This window comes from Cricetulus griseus, chromosome 4 (assembly GCF_003668045.3).
Source record: "Cricetulus griseus strain 17A/GY chromosome 4, alternate assembly CriGri-PICRH-1.0, whole genome shotgun sequence".
NCBI classification, from domain to species: Eukaryota; Metazoa; Chordata; class Mammalia; order Rodentia; family Cricetidae; genus Cricetulus; species Cricetulus griseus.
The window spans coordinates 175,127,793-175,147,189 of NC_048597.1; the positions used below are offsets into that span (position 1 = coordinate 175,127,793).

At 44.4% G+C, this 19,397-nt stretch overlaps 1 protein-coding gene across 3 annotated transcripts in view; it reads left to right on the plus strand.

Moving 5' to 3' along the window:
* The window catches only part of Aagab (alpha and gamma adaptin binding protein), a 42,601-nt gene that overhangs the window by 8,047 nt on the left and 15,157 nt on the right, over positions 1 to 19,397 (plus strand). For all 3 annotated transcript variants that reach the window (XM_027414788.2, XM_027414787.2, XM_027414790.2), the window contains exons 2-5: positions 6,747 to 6,937; positions 7,059 to 7,155; positions 7,390 to 7,479; positions 11,226 to 11,309. In XM_027414788.2, coding sequence (XP_027270589.1) covers positions 6,747 to 6,937; positions 7,059 to 7,155; positions 7,390 to 7,479; positions 11,226 to 11,309 — 462 coding nt within the window. The remainder of the gene's footprint in view (positions 1 to 6,746; positions 6,938 to 7,058; positions 7,156 to 7,389; positions 7,480 to 11,225; positions 11,310 to 19,397) is intronic.

Sequence of the window (19,397 nt, forward strand, 5' to 3'; positions counted from 1 at the left end):
GTCCTGGAACTAGCTGTTGTAGACCAGGAACTAGCTGTTGTAGACCAGACTCACAGAGATCCACCTGCCTCTGCCTCCCAAGTGCTGGGATCAAAGGGGTGCGCCACCACCGGCCAGCTATGGAATAGGTTTTATCTAGCCTTCTTGCTAAAAATATTCAGAGATTATTTTCAGGCATCTAGAATTAAATTGCCAAATATTTTTTATGATTGATATTCAAAGAAGCCATGAAATAGATTAGGCAGACACATTTTACCAATACGAGGGGAAGACCTTTGTACCTGGAGTGAGAGGTTCCTCTGGCTGTGTTGACTCATCAGTTCTTTGGGGCTTCTTTCCTCTAAGCTAGGGAGGCTCAGCATCCACTCTGTTGCCATTCTGGACCGGGCAACTCTTACTTGGGGCTGTGCTGTTGAGCAAGCATTCTTGTCCTCTGTGTACTACATGCCAGTGCTATTTCCCAGCTTGTGACAACCAAAACAGAAAGTCCACAAGTGTCCACACAAGTTTGTGGGGCACAAGATCATGTCCCCATGGAGAACCACAGCTTTGGATGGAATTAGAACTATAGTTTTGAATGTATGAAAGTGAAAGGGCTGGAGAAGGTGTTGACCAGCTAAGGGCACTGGCTGCCCTTGGCTGAGGACCAGCATTCGGTTCCCAGCACTCACCGTCAGACAGTTCACAAATGCCTGTAACTCCAGTTTCAGGGGATCTGCTGCCCCCTTCTGGCCTCCAAGAACACGGAACACATGCCGTGCACGTGCAGATGAGCAGACACATGCATGTATGCATAAATAAAGAAAAGTTTTTCAAAGGAATGGAATTCAGAGATGTTTTCTCTTTCTGCAAACTCTGGGTAGGAGTTGTCTGTCAGTTGGACCCCCCAGGGTTGGGTGATAGTGGTCTTTGCACAAGCATGTAAACTTAAAGGCTGGTGGGCTCTGCTTGGTACTCATAAAATACATTGCCATATTCTCTCCCACTTCCTGCCAGCCTCTTTATATTCTTGAGTGTTTGTATTATAAGGTCTTCTAAAGGCAGGCAATGCCGTGTGTGTGTGTGTGTGTGTGTGTGTGTGTGTGTGTGTGTGTGTGTGTGTGTGTGTACCAATTCCAGATGACTACTGGTAGAAAGTAAACTGGAAGCAAAGTGGGAGGGTTGGGTTGGATTTCCTCTGCTTCAAGTTTTAAAACTTTCCACTGTGATATAAAAAGCCTAAGGGCATGTGGAAACATGAGTTTAGAGTGTGGCCAGCAGAGAGAAGGGGAGGCCAGGGAGTTATGAAGTGCTAGAAGCAAAGGGAAAAGCTGTTGCACAGTGCAGCTGTGCCACCCTGCTGTGTGAGCCCTACAGGCCTCTCACTGCATCTCCACACTGCTCTCAGCAGAGACCTGTCCTAGGCCCCAAACAAAGGCTACCAGTCTTGCATCAGGAGGCTGCAGGGTGGCTACTCAAGGAATTCCAGATAGGAATTTGCTGACATTTCAGTGTGACCTGGCAGCCCTAGCACTATGGTTTTAACAGCCAGGGTCCTTGACACAGCACCATGATCTTTTGTGTGTGTGGTTTTCTGTGTTACAGTATGACCACATACAACCCCCAGAAGACATTCTCTCAAGAGTTTAGGCTCTGTGGGTGTGCCAGTTGCAACAGCAGAGCACTGAGGTCTCTAACACCCTTTACCTGCTGGCTGATGGAAACCCTGGCTCTCATGCTTCTTCTCAAGCCACATCTCGCTGGGTTCTCTTCTTTCATAATGGCTGTCTTCCCCTTCGGCTGACGTCAGACTCTGCTGCCTCCTGTAATTTTCCTAATTGCTTTCTCTTCTGCCTCAACAATGGAAAAGAAAACTTTATGACATCATATTTTACAAGGTGGTCAGACTGGGAAAGAACAGAGGCTTGGGGCATCCTGAAGGAGACTTTCCCCATAAGAGCTGCATGTGGCTCCAGCCACAAGTCAGGAGTGCAGTGGCACAGAGAACACTGCTTTGGGATTTGGAGAATGAGCATGGTTTAAAAATTAGGTTTTATTTTTACGTGTATAGTGTTCTGCCTATATGTACATCTGTGCACTACATTGGTGCCTGGAGCTAGTGGAGTTACAGATGTTGTGAGCCAACCTGTGGGTCCTGGGAATTGAATACAGGTCCCCTGGAACAGCAGCCAGCCCTCTTAAGTGCTGAGCCATCCCGCTAGCTCCATGGGAATGAGGATTCACCTCGGGCCTCCTCTATGTTCAGTTCCTGCACCTTCTCGCACATTTCAATCTTGAAGCCACAAAAGGAGTTCTATTTGAGGTGGTATGACATAGGCCCCTCTGGCCAGGCTCTTGCTAGCACTCAGATACAGGGCTGTGGCGGCTCAGTTTCCTGTGGTCTCTTCCGCTTCCTTGGTTAGTGCTGGCTACACCGAGAGAAGGAAGAGGAACTTTGGGTCAGCAGGAGAGAGGAGACCATGAAAGAGTCTTGTAGCTGGAGACACTCCTGCCTGGCTCGAAAGGCAGTTTCAGTTTGCAAGAGAGTGAGGACTAAGCTGAGGATGCCGTTAAGTTGGTACAGTGCTCTTCCTAGTTTGCATTAGTCCCTGGGTCCCGCCCCTCACACCTCATAAACCAGATGTATGTCACACCCTGTAACAAGCACTAGGGAGGTGGAGGCAGGAGGATCAAGAAACTCCCGAATTCTCAGAATAATACTGGTTTCGGGAAGGATTGTCCTGATTTGCAGTGACAAGTGTCACGTCCCTCAAGCCATGGAAAATGTGATTTGGCTATTAAGTCTGTTGGTATTAAGTGTTCTCATTATACTGCTAAAGGAGGCATGGCTAATCCAGGCCCAGTAGTACTGTGTCACCACTGGAATGCATTTGTTTTGTTGTTTTGGGCCGAGAGTGGCTAGGTATAAAGAGGCCAAGTGTGAGTGTGTGTGTGTGTGTGTGTGTGTGTAAATGGTGTATGTGGTGTTTGGAAAATAAACCTTGTACTTCAGTCTGCTTCCTAATCTGCCAAAAAGAGGTTCACCTCTTACTAGTTCTAAGGCACAGCCTTACTAGGTTCCCTTCCCTTTGATTGCTTGCCAAACTAGCATGCTCTCTTAGGAGAGGGCACAAAGCCCAGCTGGAGGGTGACAGAGATGTTAGGTCACTCCTGACCATCATGTACACAGCCTCTGTCACATCTCTTTAATCTTTCTTATCAGTACCTCTTTTGGGGCCCTAGGAGAAATCAGTTACCTAAGTGAGAAAGTAACAGGCTGACGAGACTCCCTGCCTGCTGAAGAGCAGGTTCTCAAATAGGGACTGCTGTTTGTGCTTGCACGGCTAACTGAGTGGGGGTAGGGGTTGAATTTGCTGCTGGACCTGGACTGACGTGTTAACATCTTCCATGAAGGCACCACAAATGAACTATTTCAAGGCGTGAATCCAAGTGTGTAATAACAGACCTGGCAACCAATCACCTCATTTGTCTCTTAAAAAGTTATGTATTACAGCTCCACCAGGTGGTGGCCAGCAGTGTGGATGAAAGCTAGAGGGCGAAGCTGCTTTGAGAAGTTATTTGTACACGGCAGAGTTGAGGACATCCACTGTGTAGTATAATAAAGGGCAAAGAAGGGAGAGTACCAGAAAGGGCTGTAAAAACACAAGCAGACCCTCATAACTGCAGCGCACCTTTGGCACAAATACTCAAATGCCATGAGCTGTTTGTAAATGGCTTTGTAGAATGGTCCCCTTGTTCTGCTGTTCCTGTTGGGTCCCAAGGGGTGTCTTGTATCTTGTGGTTATGCTCCAGAGTGGCATAGATTCATGCCCAGGTCGTAAGCATCAGCATCTTGAGGAATCGGGAAAAGATACTGCTAATCTAGCTTCTGGGTTAGACCCTGCTCCCTTATGTGTTCTCCTTTTTCTACACTGATATTGATGATAGAAACTGGAATAAGGCAGTTTTCATTCTTCTTCCCCTCGTTCTTATATGGCACAGATGTAAACAAAGTCCATACCCACCTTTACTGAACAATCTGACTAGATATCACATGCTAAAAACAAAATAAGTGCTGCTAAAGTAGATCAGACTATCCACTTGTTTGAGGCAGTTCAAAGAATAAAACAGAACCCAGGCAACTGCTAAAACATCAGAAAGTAAAATTCATCTTCCCAGCTTTTTGATTCTATTCCTATCTGAGTTTAGCAAAAAGAGAAAGAAATATCCCCCCCCCCATTTTTGTTTATTGACTTACCTTAAAAAGCTTGATTAAGGTAATAGTTTTGCAGCATATGGTATGTCCACCTAAAGTATACCATCCGGTGCTTCTCAGTATTTGCAACCCCTTAGTCGGTCCAGATGGTCACAGTTGCAGTTAGCATGTACTTGCAGTTTAATTGATTGTATTTTTTTCATTGAAGACATTGATTTGGAAAAAGCATAACCCCAAATAGAGTCTAGCTTTTAAGTACAGGACTTAAGAGACAGTGGCAAGCAGTGGGACTTAGTCCCTTGGGTTTCTCCTTTGCATCTCTTATTTTTTAATATTTATATTTATTTATTATATATACAGTGTTCTGACTGTTTCCCTGTAGGCCAGAAAAGGATACCAGATCTCACTATAAATGGTTGTGAGCCATTGTGTGGATGTTGGGAATTGAACTCAGGACCTCTGGAAGAGCAGCCAGTACTCTTTTTTGTTTTGTTTTGTTTTTCCGAGACAGGGTTTCTCTGTGTAGCTTTGGAGCCTATCCTGGAACTCGCTCTGGAGACCAGGCTGGCCTCGAACTCACAGAGATCCGCCTGCCTCTGCCTCCCAAGTGCTGGGATTAATGGCGTGTGCCACCAACGCCCGGCCAGCCCCATCTTAACCTCTGAGCCAGTACTCTTAACCTCTGAGCCATCTCTCCAGCCTCATCTCCTTTTCGTCTTAACAGCACTGCTGTCTGTATTTCTTCTCCTTTAAAAAACAAACAAACAAACAAACAAACAAAAAAACCAGCCCGTTCATTATTTTAAATTAGCCAAGAATGAGGATGGATTTCACTTTGCCTCCTCCCACCCTTTCAAAGCCTGTTTTGCCTTCCTCCATGCATGCTGCTGACGTAATGCGATTATGTTCCTGGGTGATATGAAGCTCTGAGAAGCATGGCTTCTCGGCTTGAAGTGTTAACTTGGACTGTGAGGTAGACTTTGATCTAGGAGTTGTTTTTTGTTGTTGTTGTTTGCTTGTTTGTGTTCTCCGAGACATTGATGTGAGAATGAAGTCTTTGATTTTAATAGCTCATCTGTCCTCTTGCCGCATGCCCACTTGAGCTGTCATAGTGCACTGTGAGGAACACTGTAGCTGGTTGCTATGGAATTAACACTAAATAAAGGTTTATAACTGAAAGCAGACGTGAAGCAGAGTTGCCAATTTCTTAAAGAGGTTTTAGATATGGGTACAGATCTATTCCTTTAAGAGTAATAACTGATTTGGACGAGAATGTCAAGACAAGGGCTGGACAGATGGCTCAGTGTGTAAATCGATTGCCTGGCAAGTACAATGAGTTCAAGTCCCAGCGCCCACTGCTGAGTGTGGCTACATGTGAGGAATGGCATCAGGCATGGCTGTGGGTGCACTTGTAACCCCTGGAGAATCACAGGCTTCCTGGACACCAGCATGGCTCAAGGTTTGATGAGAGACCCTGCCTCAAGGGAATAAGGTAGAGACCGATAGAGTAAGGCACCTAAGGTCTTCCTCTGGTTTCCATAAGTGTGCACAGGCATGCTTAGCTGCTCACATTTGTGCATATAGATCACCCTCATTCTCCACCTCTGGATGAAGTGGAGGTGGTAGGGATTGTTTGGGAGATGGGAGCTTGCCTGAGAACAATTCCAGTCACCCCTTCCACTTCTAAATGTTGTATGGTGCTTGGGCTAGAGTGTTCCGACAGCTCCATGACCACAGCTCTGAGGGTTCCGCCATCATTGATCCATCTTCTACAGTGAAGGTCTCCTACCTGCACAGCACATACATTTTTGAAAGCTTTTTTTTTTAAATAATGGAAAACATTTAATTTGCTTTGATATGTTTTTAAATTGGCCAGAGGTGTCTCTGTCAAATAAGGATTGTGTGGTTTTCAAAGACTGAACAAGAATGGATATAAATAGAATTGGGGCCATTTATCAGTATCTATTATTTTGTTTCATTAACTGAATTAATGTCTAAGCATTTAGCCCAAGGAATATATGCAGCTCTATTTTATTAATGGCTTAGCCTTAATCCACTCATCTTCTTAGCGTGCAGTAAGTGCAAAGTAGTTAGGAATTCTTATAGTCATCTACTGCCCATGGAGGACTTACATAATAAAATTAATATCCCCTCATTCTTTCTCTTCCCTTTGCTCTTTTCTGAGTATTTGTTAAAGTGCCTCCCCCTCTCCCTGCTACTGTTTAATCTATAGCTAGTCAATTTTGTGTCCTGAAAAAAGAATATAACCCAGTGGTACAGCACCTGACAAGTACTGGAAGGTCCTGGGTTCAATCCCTAAAACTACAAAAAAAAAAAAAAAAAAAAAAAAGCCAATGAGTTAAATAATGTCACCATTGTTTTTGCATTGATAATTAGAGAAGAAAAATCTCCTAATAAATCCAGGGCTCTTTAGACTCATTGTAAAAGGGAAGAGCTGAGGCTCCAGGTTAATCTAGTTATCTCACTAAACAAATTGACCAGTGTGTATTAGTTTTGTGCCGTCCATGGTGATACTATTTTGTTTGTTTAGATATCCTCGGAACAGAAGATGCTGTTGTAGAAGCGATGTCCACCGATGCCGTGAGGTTTTACCCCTGGACCATTGATAACAAGTACTATTCAGCAGAGATCAATCTGTGTGTGGTGCCAAGCAAGTTCCTAGTCACTGCTGAGATTGCGGAGTCGGTCCAGGCGTTTGTGGTTTATTTTGACAGCACACAGGTAAGCTTTTGTTTCCAGTGGTGCCTTCAGTCAGACATTGTCATAAGCTTTCTTTTTCTCTTCTATGCTCTCTGACTTTCTCAATGTGTCTTTTCATTTTTGCTTGTTTTTGCCCCTGTAGAAATCTGGTCTTGACAGTGTCTCTTCATGGCTTCCCCTGGCAGAAGCATGGTTACCTGAAGTGATGATCCTGGTCTGTGATAGAGTGTGTGAAGACGGTAAGAGCCTCAGACATCCTCAGCTCATCATGTTACTCTGTGAAAATCCTGCAAGACTTCTGTTGTTTACAGCATACTTTGAGGCTGAGATCATTTACCTTTATATAGCTTAATTCTGGATGCCTTTAGAATGACATTGACATTTGGGGGAAAACACCGAGGCCTGAGGAGAGTGTTGAAAGTTGTTCGTGTCTTATGATAATTTTACTTAGAGTCTTTTACATGTTGTTTTAGGAGTAAGCCGACAAAAGGCTCAAGAGTGGTGCATCAAACATGGCTTTGAGCTGGTAGAGCTCAACCCAGAGGAGCTGCCTGAGGAAGATGGTGAGTGTTGATGTCTGGAGGAAGCTGGCTTTGGGTTGAGGCCTAAGAGACTATTCCAACCTAGGGTAGAGTGATCACAGCAAGAGCCCAGAGATGTTAGTTTCTCCAGCTGTTGAAAAAGCTTTGGGCAAAAGCCACTAATATGGGCCTACCAGCACTGTCATAGTTTGCTTGCTGGCTTTTTCCACCCATTTTAGAGCATTTGAAACTGTGTGTGTGCTTAACTAGGTAAAGTAAGAGATCACTGTTGAAAACTATTGCCATTTCCCTGTCCTTTATCCACTGCCAGCCAAGGATAGTGGGACCTGTGTTTGTGGAATTTATGTTCCTTCTTTTGAATTCATAGTAAGCTAAGGCTGAATTCCCAGAAACCTCAGGAGGCATGCCAAACCTATTGATACCCAAGCTAAAAATAGACTCAGAGCCTCCCACGCCCCACCCACCCCCAGGGCAGCTAGCTGTGCATCGCCAGCCTTCTGCTACTTCTGCAACCGTCGGGACCTTCAGTTTCTCTTCTTTCCTTTCTTCTTCTTTTTTTTCTTTTTGGTAAGATTTATTTTTGTATTTTATGTGTTTGAATGTTAGGCTACATGTGTGTTTGTGTACCACATGCATGCCTAGTGTCTTAGGAAGCCAGAAGAGGGCATCAGAACCCCTGGAACTGGAGTTACAGATGGTTATGAGCTACCATGTAGCTAATAGGAATCAAACTCCAGGCCTCTGGATGAGCATCCTGAGCTCTTAATTCCTGAGCCACCTTCCCATTAAAAAAGAAAGGGGGGAGAGAGACAGAGACAGACAGACAGAGAGGGAGAGGAGAGGAGAGGGAGAAGGAGAGAGATGTGAAGTTATTTTTAATTTTTTATTTATGTTTATGTGTCAGTGTGTCTCCAAGGTCAGAAGAGGACTTCCCCTGGAACTCCAGTTCTGGATAGTTCTGAGGCACCTGAAGAGTGGGTTCTGGGAACTGAACCTGGGCCCCCTGCAAGAGTAGCCCGTGCTCTTAATCACTGAGCTATCTCTCCAGTCCTTTCATCTTCTCACTTTCCAAGTATACCTATATGAACCCAGCCAAACCCAATTCTTGGCCCATAAGAATCTTATAACTTGGTACTAAAAGTGAGCCATAAGCTACATTCACAAATAATTGAGTTTCCCAAATAGAATGTCCCTAGACCAAAAGGAATGTAGTGTCGTGGTGTTCCAGAGATGGGGCTATTCCTGTGTATGGTTCAGAGAGCATCTGACACTCTGACTTTAATGTGTCAGACTCTTCATGGGGAAGAAGTGGAAAAGGTGCTGGACTTGAAGAGACCTGTCCCGAGGGGTCCTTAGAAGATGCAGGCTGTCCCAGGAGACATTCCAGGCAAAGAAGCCAGTGTGGATGAAACACTAGGTAGGACAGAACAAGAATGAAATAGGGAGGCAGGTTTTCATTCTTACACAGCATAAAGAATACTGAAAGTTGGCTGAAAGGAAATGAAATATTCCCTTCCATATTTTTAAGTTCCCTAAAATTTGTACCCAACTTGGTGTATGTGAGCATGTGTAATGACTGTTGTCATCTTAGAATTTGCTCCTTTCTACTGGGGAGTTGTTCTGCAAACAGTACCCATCTTTGAATTTATTGTTTGTGTGTGTGTGTGTGTGTGTGTGTGTGTGTGTGTGTAGGTGTAGGTGCTCACATGTCCAAAAGCACGAATCTGGAAGTTAGAGGTTAACTTTTTGGGAGTGGGTGGACCCAGGGTGGGGATTGAGGTCATCAGGCTCGAAGCAAGCCCTGATGCCTGCAGAGCCATCTTGTCAGCTCTAATTCGATATAATTTTAAGACAGATTTTCTGAGACATGTAATCTTAGAGCAAGGTAATAAATAAAAACTTTCTAGAATTCTTAAATACAAACTGCTCCAAAGCCGCCTTTCTTCTTCCTTCCTTTGTGGGTACTTTTCACACATCCACTATTTTATCAAGTCTTACATTACTGCTGCTAGCTCTTCATTTCAGATTGTATTTTTGGGTTTAGTGTCTTAAGTATGAGTGATTCTTTCAAGAACTGCATCATCCATAGTTAAGATGAACAGGGCTTTTTGTCTTCATCCAGACGAGAATGGGATTCCCAGTTTCATCCTCATTTAATGCTGCCAGGTTGGTAGATGCAATTCTTTGGGTGATTCATTAGCCATGAAATACTGTCTGCTGTTACTCAGGCACTCTGAGGCAGTAGGCATGATGAACTCAGTTAGGCATGCTTCCTGCCTGCAGGAGCTTCAAGTATAAAGGGGGAGAGTACACCACTGAGTCCCCAGTCCCCACCATCATGCCTCCGAGAGAGGTACTCAGAGTGCTGTTGTCCCCGCTACTCTCAGAGGCTAGTTAAGTGACTTGCCCTTGATCAAATGGTTGGTAATTGGCAGAGCCTGGGTTCAAGTTTAGATCTTCTGATGTCTAAGTCTCTCTTTTTTCCTATTTAACCCAGACCAGGCTAGACCACTAGACATGGGTTCCGCAAACTCTTTTTCTCTCTGACCCACCACATGTGGATTATTTCTTACACTATTTTCCACCTGAAGTCTTGTGTTCCTCATTTCTGAAGGACCTGTGCTTACTGGGCACAGTGATGCCTGGATTGTAGCTAAGAAACTGCTGTTACTGGTTGCTGGCAGAGAGTAAGGCCTAACTGTTTTAAGTAGAACTGCCAAATTTTAGAGACAGGGTGGTGCTAACTCTAAAGCAGCTGCTGCTTGTCCTTGGTCAGGTTGTTATACTGGAGCAGAAGCCTGGGCTTTGGCTTCAAACCTGAGGCAAATGTTCTGTATTTTAGTCGTCTCCCAGCCTTCTTTTTGCTTACTCTTTTGATACAAAGTTTCACTGAGTTGTCAATCTGAATTTTGGCTTCTGTTGTCCAGGCTGGCCTCCAACATGAGAACTTCCTGCCTCAGCTTTCAAGTAGCTGGGATTATAGGCTCCCTGGTGCAGCTGCCAGTCCAGCTAAGCTTTGATTCTTAACTGCTTTCTCTGATCAAGAGATAATAGGTAATAGGTGATAATCGTCCACAGTGGAAGGCAGCATCACATTACACAGAGTTGCATTATAGCACATAGAGAGGTCCTCCTCCCAGGGATCAAACTCAGGTCACCAGGCTTGTGTCACAGTGCCTTTACCCACTAAGCCATCTTACCAACCCCTGGAAATTCATCCCGCATAGATAAGCTGAGAGTATTATTTTATTTTTTTAAAGATTATTTTAAAGTGCATTCAAGTGCATAGGGAGGCTTTGTCACACCCCTGGGGCTGGAGTTATAGGCAGTTGTAACCCACCTACCATGAGTTCTGGGAATTAAACCTCTGTAAGAGCAGCAAGCACTCTTACCCACTGAGCCATCTCTCCAGTCCCAAGATTAGTGTCTTTAATGCTACATTGGGGTTGTTTAATGAGAGCTTGCTTTTTCTGAAAACTGTGAGTAGATTTCATGGGTGAGGTGATAGAGATAGAGTGATCACTGATAGAGATAGCGTAATCACACAGCTCTCTTCTATCGTGACTGTTCATATCAGGAGTTCTGAGCCCTGGATTGCTTTATCCATCTACTTCTGTATACAGTACATTATGAAGCAACAGCTAAATAAACAAGATGATTAAACCCGGATATTTAAAAGTTTGGCTTTGGGGACACATAGGCATATATATGAATGCGTAGCTTTTTCTGGATGTGTGTACAGATTTGTGTGTTTCTTTCCCTGGTAGATGACTTCCCTGAATCTACAGGTGTGAAGCGAATTGTACAAGCATTGAATGCCAATGTCTGGTCCAATGTCGTGATGAAGAATGGTGAGTAATTGGATGTTGTTGTTTTTTACCCTGTGACATGTTTTAAATTATATGGATATATGTGGAACTATTGGTATTCTGGGAAATCTTTATTCCCATTCTCAAGTTTTTAGTTGAAGGAAGAGCCAGAAGTAACAAGCTGGGAATGTTTAATGTATTGTTGAATTGGTGGTTCAGCAAGTATATAAATGTTACAGTATGTCTCACATTGTCTTTGGCTTTAAGAACAACCTAAAATTTTGATATGATCTTTATCATTAAGGAGCTTCCTTGTCTACTGTGGGATTCTTTATAGTACTCTCTGTCTTTGCCCTTTCTGGACATTTTATGTTAATGGAGTTTGTATGTATTTTTCAAATGCCAGGTGTGCAGGCAAGGTGGTGTGATGAACACAGAATCAGAAACATGGCTGCTGTGTTCGTCCTAACATAGAGAGAGCTTCCAGGAGAGCGTGGCTTCCTGGACCATTCTTCATCGGATGGTCAAGACTGAAAGGGGAGAATGCTCTGCTGGAGGAGGCATGGCTCCAAGAACAAGGCTTTTATGTCATAAAGAACCTGGGAGAGTCTCACCTAGCATTAGGAGCTCCCATATATGTCAGAATGCTAGGCAAGGAGAAGTGGACTTTGTTCTGTAGCAAGTGGTGAGACCCTAGAGGTGGGATCTCTGCAGGGTTGACATTAGCGTAGTGTGATGGAGATGGAAGTAGAGTCCAAGGTCAGGGAGACCTGAGCTGTTGTTGCAGCATCCTGAGGGCGAGTGTTGGGCCCTGAGTGATGTGATGGTGGTGTCTGTGGGGTGGAAGTCTGGGTCTGACATGTAGTCTTAGTTGGCTGGCACCAGCTCTTGGAGTCTGCATTAGCTCGCTCAGCCTTTGGGAACAAGCTTTCAGTCTAGATGGCTTAGAACAGCGGGAATTTATTGCCTCACAGTTTTAGAAAAAGTTCAGAAGTCCTACCTTGAGGAGCCAGGGCCACCACCCTCCAAAGGTGCTGGAGAAGGATTGCCCAGACCTTGGTTCCCAGCTTCTGTCTGTTCTTTGGTGTGACACTGTTACTTCTAATCTTCCTATGGTTTCTCCCTATCTGCATGACTTTGTTCATATCTCCTCTATTATAAGGCCAGCAGTGATACTAAATTAGGGCCCACCTATAGTCATGTAATCCATTTTAATTTCCCTATTTCCAAATAGAGGTGTGCATTTTGCTGTATTAGAGGTTAGGACTTAGCTTTGAGGTTTGGGGACTGCAGTTCAAGTCTACAGTGTAAGTGACTTAACAAGTGTGCAGTGTTAGGTGAAACTCTACAGAAGGGAATGAGAAAAGTCATATTTACAGTAGGTCTATCTAGCCTGTCTTCCTTGAGATAAAAGGCAAGTGGACGGCCAACTTGATGAATGCAGAATGCTTCACCCAGCTGTGGGGAGACACTGAGTGTTAAGTATTGTTGGCACCTGACCTCTCATCTACCCCTTGTGCTTGGCAAAGCCACTTCTTGACAATAAAGTAATTTCCTCTCTTTTCTTCTCCTGTCTCCTTCATCCTTCCCATTTCATGTTAGGGAGAATCTGATATGTCTGCTGTGTCCTTTCCATCCATTCACAATTCTTTCGTTCATTCATTCATTCATTCATTCATTCATTCATTACTTCTCTGTTGAGCATTTGCCATAGCAAGCTATTGCTTTAGACTGTGTACAGTATAAAACTAAGTTTAAGATATGGTCCATAAACTAGATCAATTTAGAATAACATTCTATTCAGTACTGCCTGTTATAAATTTCTTGAAATAGCTAGAAATTCAGTAAAGCTTTTTTGGCTTTAATCATTTTTGAAAACCCTGACCCCAATTTCATATGATAAAGAAATGATGGCTTATAATTCACATTGATAGCTTTGCAGCCACCCACTATAGTTATGGCTTCCATGTCCTTGGAGTTAACAAACCACAGATTGGAAATGGTTGGAAGGAACATGTCTGTCTGAACACACACACACACACACACACACACACACACACACACACACAGTTTATTCTTTTACTTGCACTGTTCCCTAAACAACAGTATAAGAGGGATCCCCTTAGTAGTTACACTGTGTTAGCCATTGCAGGTTGCAGGTAATGGAAGGTGTATGGAAGGGGCGCCTAGCTTACACCAATTCTGTAACATTCTGTAGCAGGGACTGGCTCTGGTATCCGGGAGATCCTAAACATGTAAATCCACAAGCTACACTGAACATACTTTTCCTTCTGTCCTAGATGCTTTTTTGTCAGTTTAACGCAAGCTAGGGTCACCTGGGAAGAGGATATTCCCATGTCCTCAGTTGAGAACTTGCCTCCATTTGGTTCATGGCAAGCCTGTGGGGCATTTTCTAGATTGGTGGATGAGTTTCGAGGGCCCAGCTCACTGTGGGTGGGGACACTCCTGGGTTCTATAAGAAAGTAGGCTCTGAGCAAGCCATGGAGAACAAACCAGTAAACAGTGTAAACAGTGTTCCTTCGTGGTCTCTGCATCAGTTCCTGCCTTGAGTTCCTGCTCTGACTTCCCTCAGCTGCAACTTTAAGCTAAAAATGAACCCTTTCCTCTCCAGAGTTGATTTGGTGCTGTCATTTTATCACAGCGATGGAGAGCAAACTAGAAAAGAACAGTCTTTTTTTTTTTTTTTTTTTTTTTTTTTGAGACGGGTTTCACTGTGGCTTTAGAGGCTGGAACTAGCTCTTGTAGACCAGGCTGGTGTTGAACTGACAGAGATCCACCTGCCTCTGCCTCCCAAGTGCTGGGACTAAAGGCGTGCGCCACCACCGCCTGGCTAGAACAGTTTCTTTGTGCACAGTGGAACAGTATTCTGAAGTTTGAAGCAAGGAGACACATTGCATGGCCCTGAAGTGCCTCCTTCCTTCCTTCCTTCCTTCCTTCCTTCCTTCCTTCCTTCCTTCCTCCTTCTCTACAGTCCTGAGACATTGATGTGCTTTTAGCTAAAACCCCAAAGTTTGGCATTAGCCTACTTTGACGTTAAGAGGACCCAGGTCTATGTTATAAAGGAAATGCCCTGTCTCCTCCTAGGAGCAGTGTGGAAGTGCAGGTCTTAAAGAGATCTGTGTAAATGTGTGGTGGACCATAGCATCCATCCAGGGCAGCCTGCCTCCTCTGCCACATGAGAACCTTCAGCCTTTCTGATGTGAATGCCAACAAGCTTCATCTTCCTCAGCAGCCACCCACTGCCTCCCACCCTTCCTCTCCTCTTCTCTTGCTGTGTACATATGCAGGTGTGTGGGATGGAATACACATGTACGAGGAGACCAGGGGTCAGCCTTGGATGTTGTTCTTCAGGAGCCATCCACCTCGTATGTTTAAACAGTCTCTTGCTGGGTCCAGGGGCTTGCTGAATAGGCTGTACTGACTTAGACTGTGAGCCTGAGACCCACCAGTTTCTACCTCCTCAGCGCTGGGATTACAAGCACATGCCTCCACTCTGGCTGGAGGGGCACACTCGTGGTCTTGCACTGCAGGCATTTCAATGGCTAAGCTATCCACCTAGTCACATAGGTTTTTCTGAAGGTCTAAAGTTAGGCATAAGAGAAGGGCCTATCAATAGGCCATTACGAGTTGGAGATGGGTTCATGAAGCCCCACCTACCTTAGGAGTGATTGGCAGTTAATGGTTGCTGGGAAGGAAGAGTCATTTTCTTCTGTGATGTAACTGTTGTTAAAGTTGCCAGTAAATAACCTTTCATGCATGCAGCCCTACCTAATTAAACCCTGTGAGTCACAAAAGAAGCCACAAAACAACAACAACAGATCCCAAATCAACCATGAAAATAGGAGAGAGACCTGTTGGGAAGATTGGCTCAGTGGCTCAGCGAGAGTGGGAAGGGGTGGGGAAGAATAATGGAGAGGTGATGAGAATGAGAAAGCACGTCATATGCACATATGAACTTACCAAAAAATAACAGTAATGAAAAGGTTGTGCTTAAAGTTACCATATGCCCAAGTTGCACTCTTGAGTGTACTCTCTTAATAGAGCTGAAAATACAGCCATGCATAACATCATTATAAATGCTCATAGCAGTGTTATTCATGATAGCCCAAAGGTGGAAACAGCTCCAGAAAACAGTGGTAAGTCCATACAGTGGACTATTACTCAGATCTAAAAAGATACATGCAAGCTACACCAAGGCTGACCTACCACACTACCACTGTGCCCAGAGCTTTCATGTCATTGTGCTTGGGTGCCAGAACAATTAGATCCATCGAGACAGAATCTAGGTTAGTGGTTCCCAGGGGTGAAGGAGTGCCTGCTAAGGAGACGGAATTCCCTTATCAGAACATGAAAAACATGGTTTGAATTTGGTGATGATTATTGCAGGTTTGTGATTATACTAATAACACTGAGTTCTATACTGTGAAGAGGGTGGCTTTGATGTGTGAATGGCATCTCTTAATAAAAAAGAAGTAATACACTAGTGTTCATATTCATGAGACAGATTATGTCCATTATCCTATTTAACTTCACAGTTAGGCTGAGAAGTCAAGTAACTTTGCTTGGGGCAAAGAGGTCAAGAAGTGTCACGCTGCATACCACGCTGGGGATGTGCAATTGTCCCCTGGGAACTTAGTAAGCAGTTGTATTCGGATTGCCCTCTGAGACACTCTGACTAGTTTGAGGTTAAGCTCGACTTCCAGAACCCTTTATGCTTTGAACTCTGTGCATTTAACTCTTTATCATGTTTGTGAATTATTAACTTGTAAGAAACTTTCCTCCTGACAGTTTTCTCAGGTGACAGTTTCCAGTCTTAATTATGTGTGTGTGAGATAAAGCCCATGTGTTTGCAGTGCCTTCTGAGTCCTGAAGAGGGAGTGGGATCCCCTGGAATCTTGAGTTACAGGAGGTTCCCTGTGAGCTGCCTGACATGGGCTCTGGGAACCAAACGCAGGGTCCTCCGAAAGAGGAGCAGGCGGTTTGCTTTTAACTGCTGAGCCAACTCTCCAGCCTTGGGATATATGTATATATTTTTAAGAATTTATTTAACTTTATTTCATTTCTATTGGTGTGAAGTTATCAGATCCGCTGGAACTAGAGTTACAGACAGTTGTGAGCTGCCATGTGGGTGTAGGAATTGAACCCAGGTCCTCTGGAAGAACAGTCGGTGCTCTTAACCACTGAGCCATCTCTCCAGCCCCCTTGGGCTATATTTTTGATTAAGTTGGTCTTCATCAGTGGCTTCCAGTGCTGGCTGCACATGGGGAGCTTTTGAGGTCTATACTTAATCTGGACTGCATCCAGACCATTTCTGTTAGGAAGGAGGGAGGTGGTGGGGAGACGGCAGCTGCAGTATAAGAGCCACAGGGACTCAGTTATGTAGCCATGGTGAGAACTGCTGGCACAGAATAGTCATCTAGTTCTGACTTGTGAGAGTGTGCTTAATCAGGGAGAGTGAATTGGGCATTTTGAAAGCTGTGTTAGCCTCTGCTTTTGCATCAAGGACTTGCATCCTCACATTCCTGAATTCTGACTTGCAAAGCCACAGGAAGAAAGACAAGACAGGGCCAGTACCATTTTACATTAGGAAAAGATGATGGTAGGGAGTGCTCCCCTCCATCCTCCACTATACCTGTGTCTGTATAGTTAGCACAACACAAAGGTCACCTGTGCTCCTTGGCACCTGTCATCTTTATAAGAGTGTTCTTCAGACTCTATGCTGTTGGCCATTTGAATTGTCTTCTTTTGGCCTCCAGTCTCTCCTTGGTCTAGAGTTTAGGTTCATTTAGGTCTAGAGTTAAAGTTCATTCAGGAATTGTCTGCTGAGCACACACTGTGTTTAGGCCCAGTGCTTGGTATACACTGCTAAACCATCAGTATCTGCACTTGTGAGGCTCCCTGTAGGGGAACAGTAATTAGCAGGCAACAGGAGATTAGTAAGTTATGTAGGGTGCTAGAAGATGGTAGGTAGTGGGGAAGTAAAACGGGGGGATTGAGGTTTGGGGTAGGATGGTCTGGTTAGGGCCCTTGGTGGGTGAAGATTTGAACTTGGGGGAAGAGCAGCCTGACAGGGTATGTAGGAGGGTGAGAGCACATCCAATGCGTTTGAAGGACAGCTAGGTGCTCCCTCTGACTACAGAGGAGAGATGATGGGAGAAGGGATGGAGATCTTGGGGATTGAAGCTCTGCAGGCCATCTAGGTAACATTGGTATCTACTCGGGTAAAACTAGGGGCTACTCCAAGGCTTAGAATAGAGATGGCATCATCTAACTCAGCAGTTCTCAACCTGGGGGGTCATGGCCCCTTTGGCAAACCTCTATTTCATGACGGTAGCAAAATTATAGTTATAAAGTAGCAACAAAAATAATTTTATGGTTGGGATCACCACAACACGAGGAACTGTGTTGAAGGGTCACAGCATGAAGAAGGTTGAAAACCCTGGTCTAACTGAAAGAGGCTGCTGTGTGATATGAAAGGCGATTTTAGGCATGCCTCCAGTTGAATAATTCTTAGTGGAGGCCCAATAAGGGCAGAAGAATCTGTATCAGGTGCTACGCTCACCTCTGAAGGGGTTTTTCAGAAATGTTTAAACTCTGTTACTAAGTAATGGGTCAGGTGTGCCTCTCTCAAATGGCACTGGCCAGAAAACTCCCAGGAACCTCTGAGCCTGTCTGTTAAATAGTGCAGGAATAGCATAATGACATCCTTGACAGATGATCACTCACCCTTTTGTGATTGAATACTTTAAGTTACAGCCCAGAGTGTGTAACACCATTCTACAAGCAATCGGTTGCATTATGAAATCAAAGACCTCAGCAGGTAGAGCATCTTTTTATGCTGGTCTTTTACTCTGTGCTGTAATTCCAAAAACAGTGGTAAAACATTTTCATCTGTCAATGATGTGTGTTCCCATGCCTCTACCCCAGTATCAGCTTTGGTTTTGACCACTCTCCTTCCTCGTTTTCCTATGAGGTGTAGAAAAGTTCTTATAGAAGTCGGGTGCTGGGCGTGGAGGCCTATGCCTTTAAGCCTAGCACTAAAGAGACTGAGGCAGGAGGTCCCTGAGGCCAGCCTGACTGTATAATGAGACCCTGCCCCAGAGAACTGGGAAATATTAGATCAATGTGACTGAGTAATTAAGGAAGATGGGAAGAATGGGAACTGCCTAACACACTGTGGAAAAAGCAAACAAAAAAGAATTACATTATTCATTCACATACAAACACACAAAAAAGACACATCTGTGGCTGGTTAATGTGTATGTGTGTGTGTAGTTTGTTAAAAGCTAATATAGAGGTTAAACACAAGGCTAAGAGAAAGATGATTAGGAAGAAAGCAAGGTGCACCCAAGAACATGGGTGTGGGTTTGTTAAAGAGGAGTTATAATGTCCTCGTAGGTTTGTTGTTGGGTTCTTTTGGTGCATGTGTATATGTGTTAACAGATGGTGGGCTTATGTACTTGAGTGTGCTTGTGGAGGCCAAAGGTTGACATCAGTATCATATTTGTATCTCATCCTCCACTTTGTATTTTGAGACAGGGTTTCTCACTGAGAATCTGGAGCACACCATTTTGGCTGTTTTGGTTAGCCAGCTCTCTCAGGGTATCCCCATCTCTGCCTCCTACATGCTGAGCTTACCGATGGGTCGCCATGCCTACCTGGCTTTTACATGGACCTTGGATATTGAACTCTGGTTCTCACACTTTTGTGGCAAGGACTTTAATCCCACTGAGCCATCTCCTCCGTATGTGGCTCTATAGAATGTAAGGGGCATTGCTTTCTTTGACACACTCCTGTGTGTGAATTCACCAGAGCAAGGCATGCGAATCTCCACTTATGCATTTGGTATGGCTTCTTACTTTATAGGAAACAGAGGCCTTGGGCAGGAGAAGTGACTTGTCCATACCCACACAGTGAATTAACTAAGGTGGGACAGGACTGTAGGTCTCCTGAGCAAGAATGTTGTTTCCATCATGCTGTGGTAGCTTAGTCGGCTGATGATTAGTGCATTAGAGAGCTGAGCACAGAAAGATTAAGTAAGTGGCATTGGCTGCATGGGAAACCATTGGCAGAGCCAGGTGAGTTATTTACCACAAGTTGTCTCAGCCT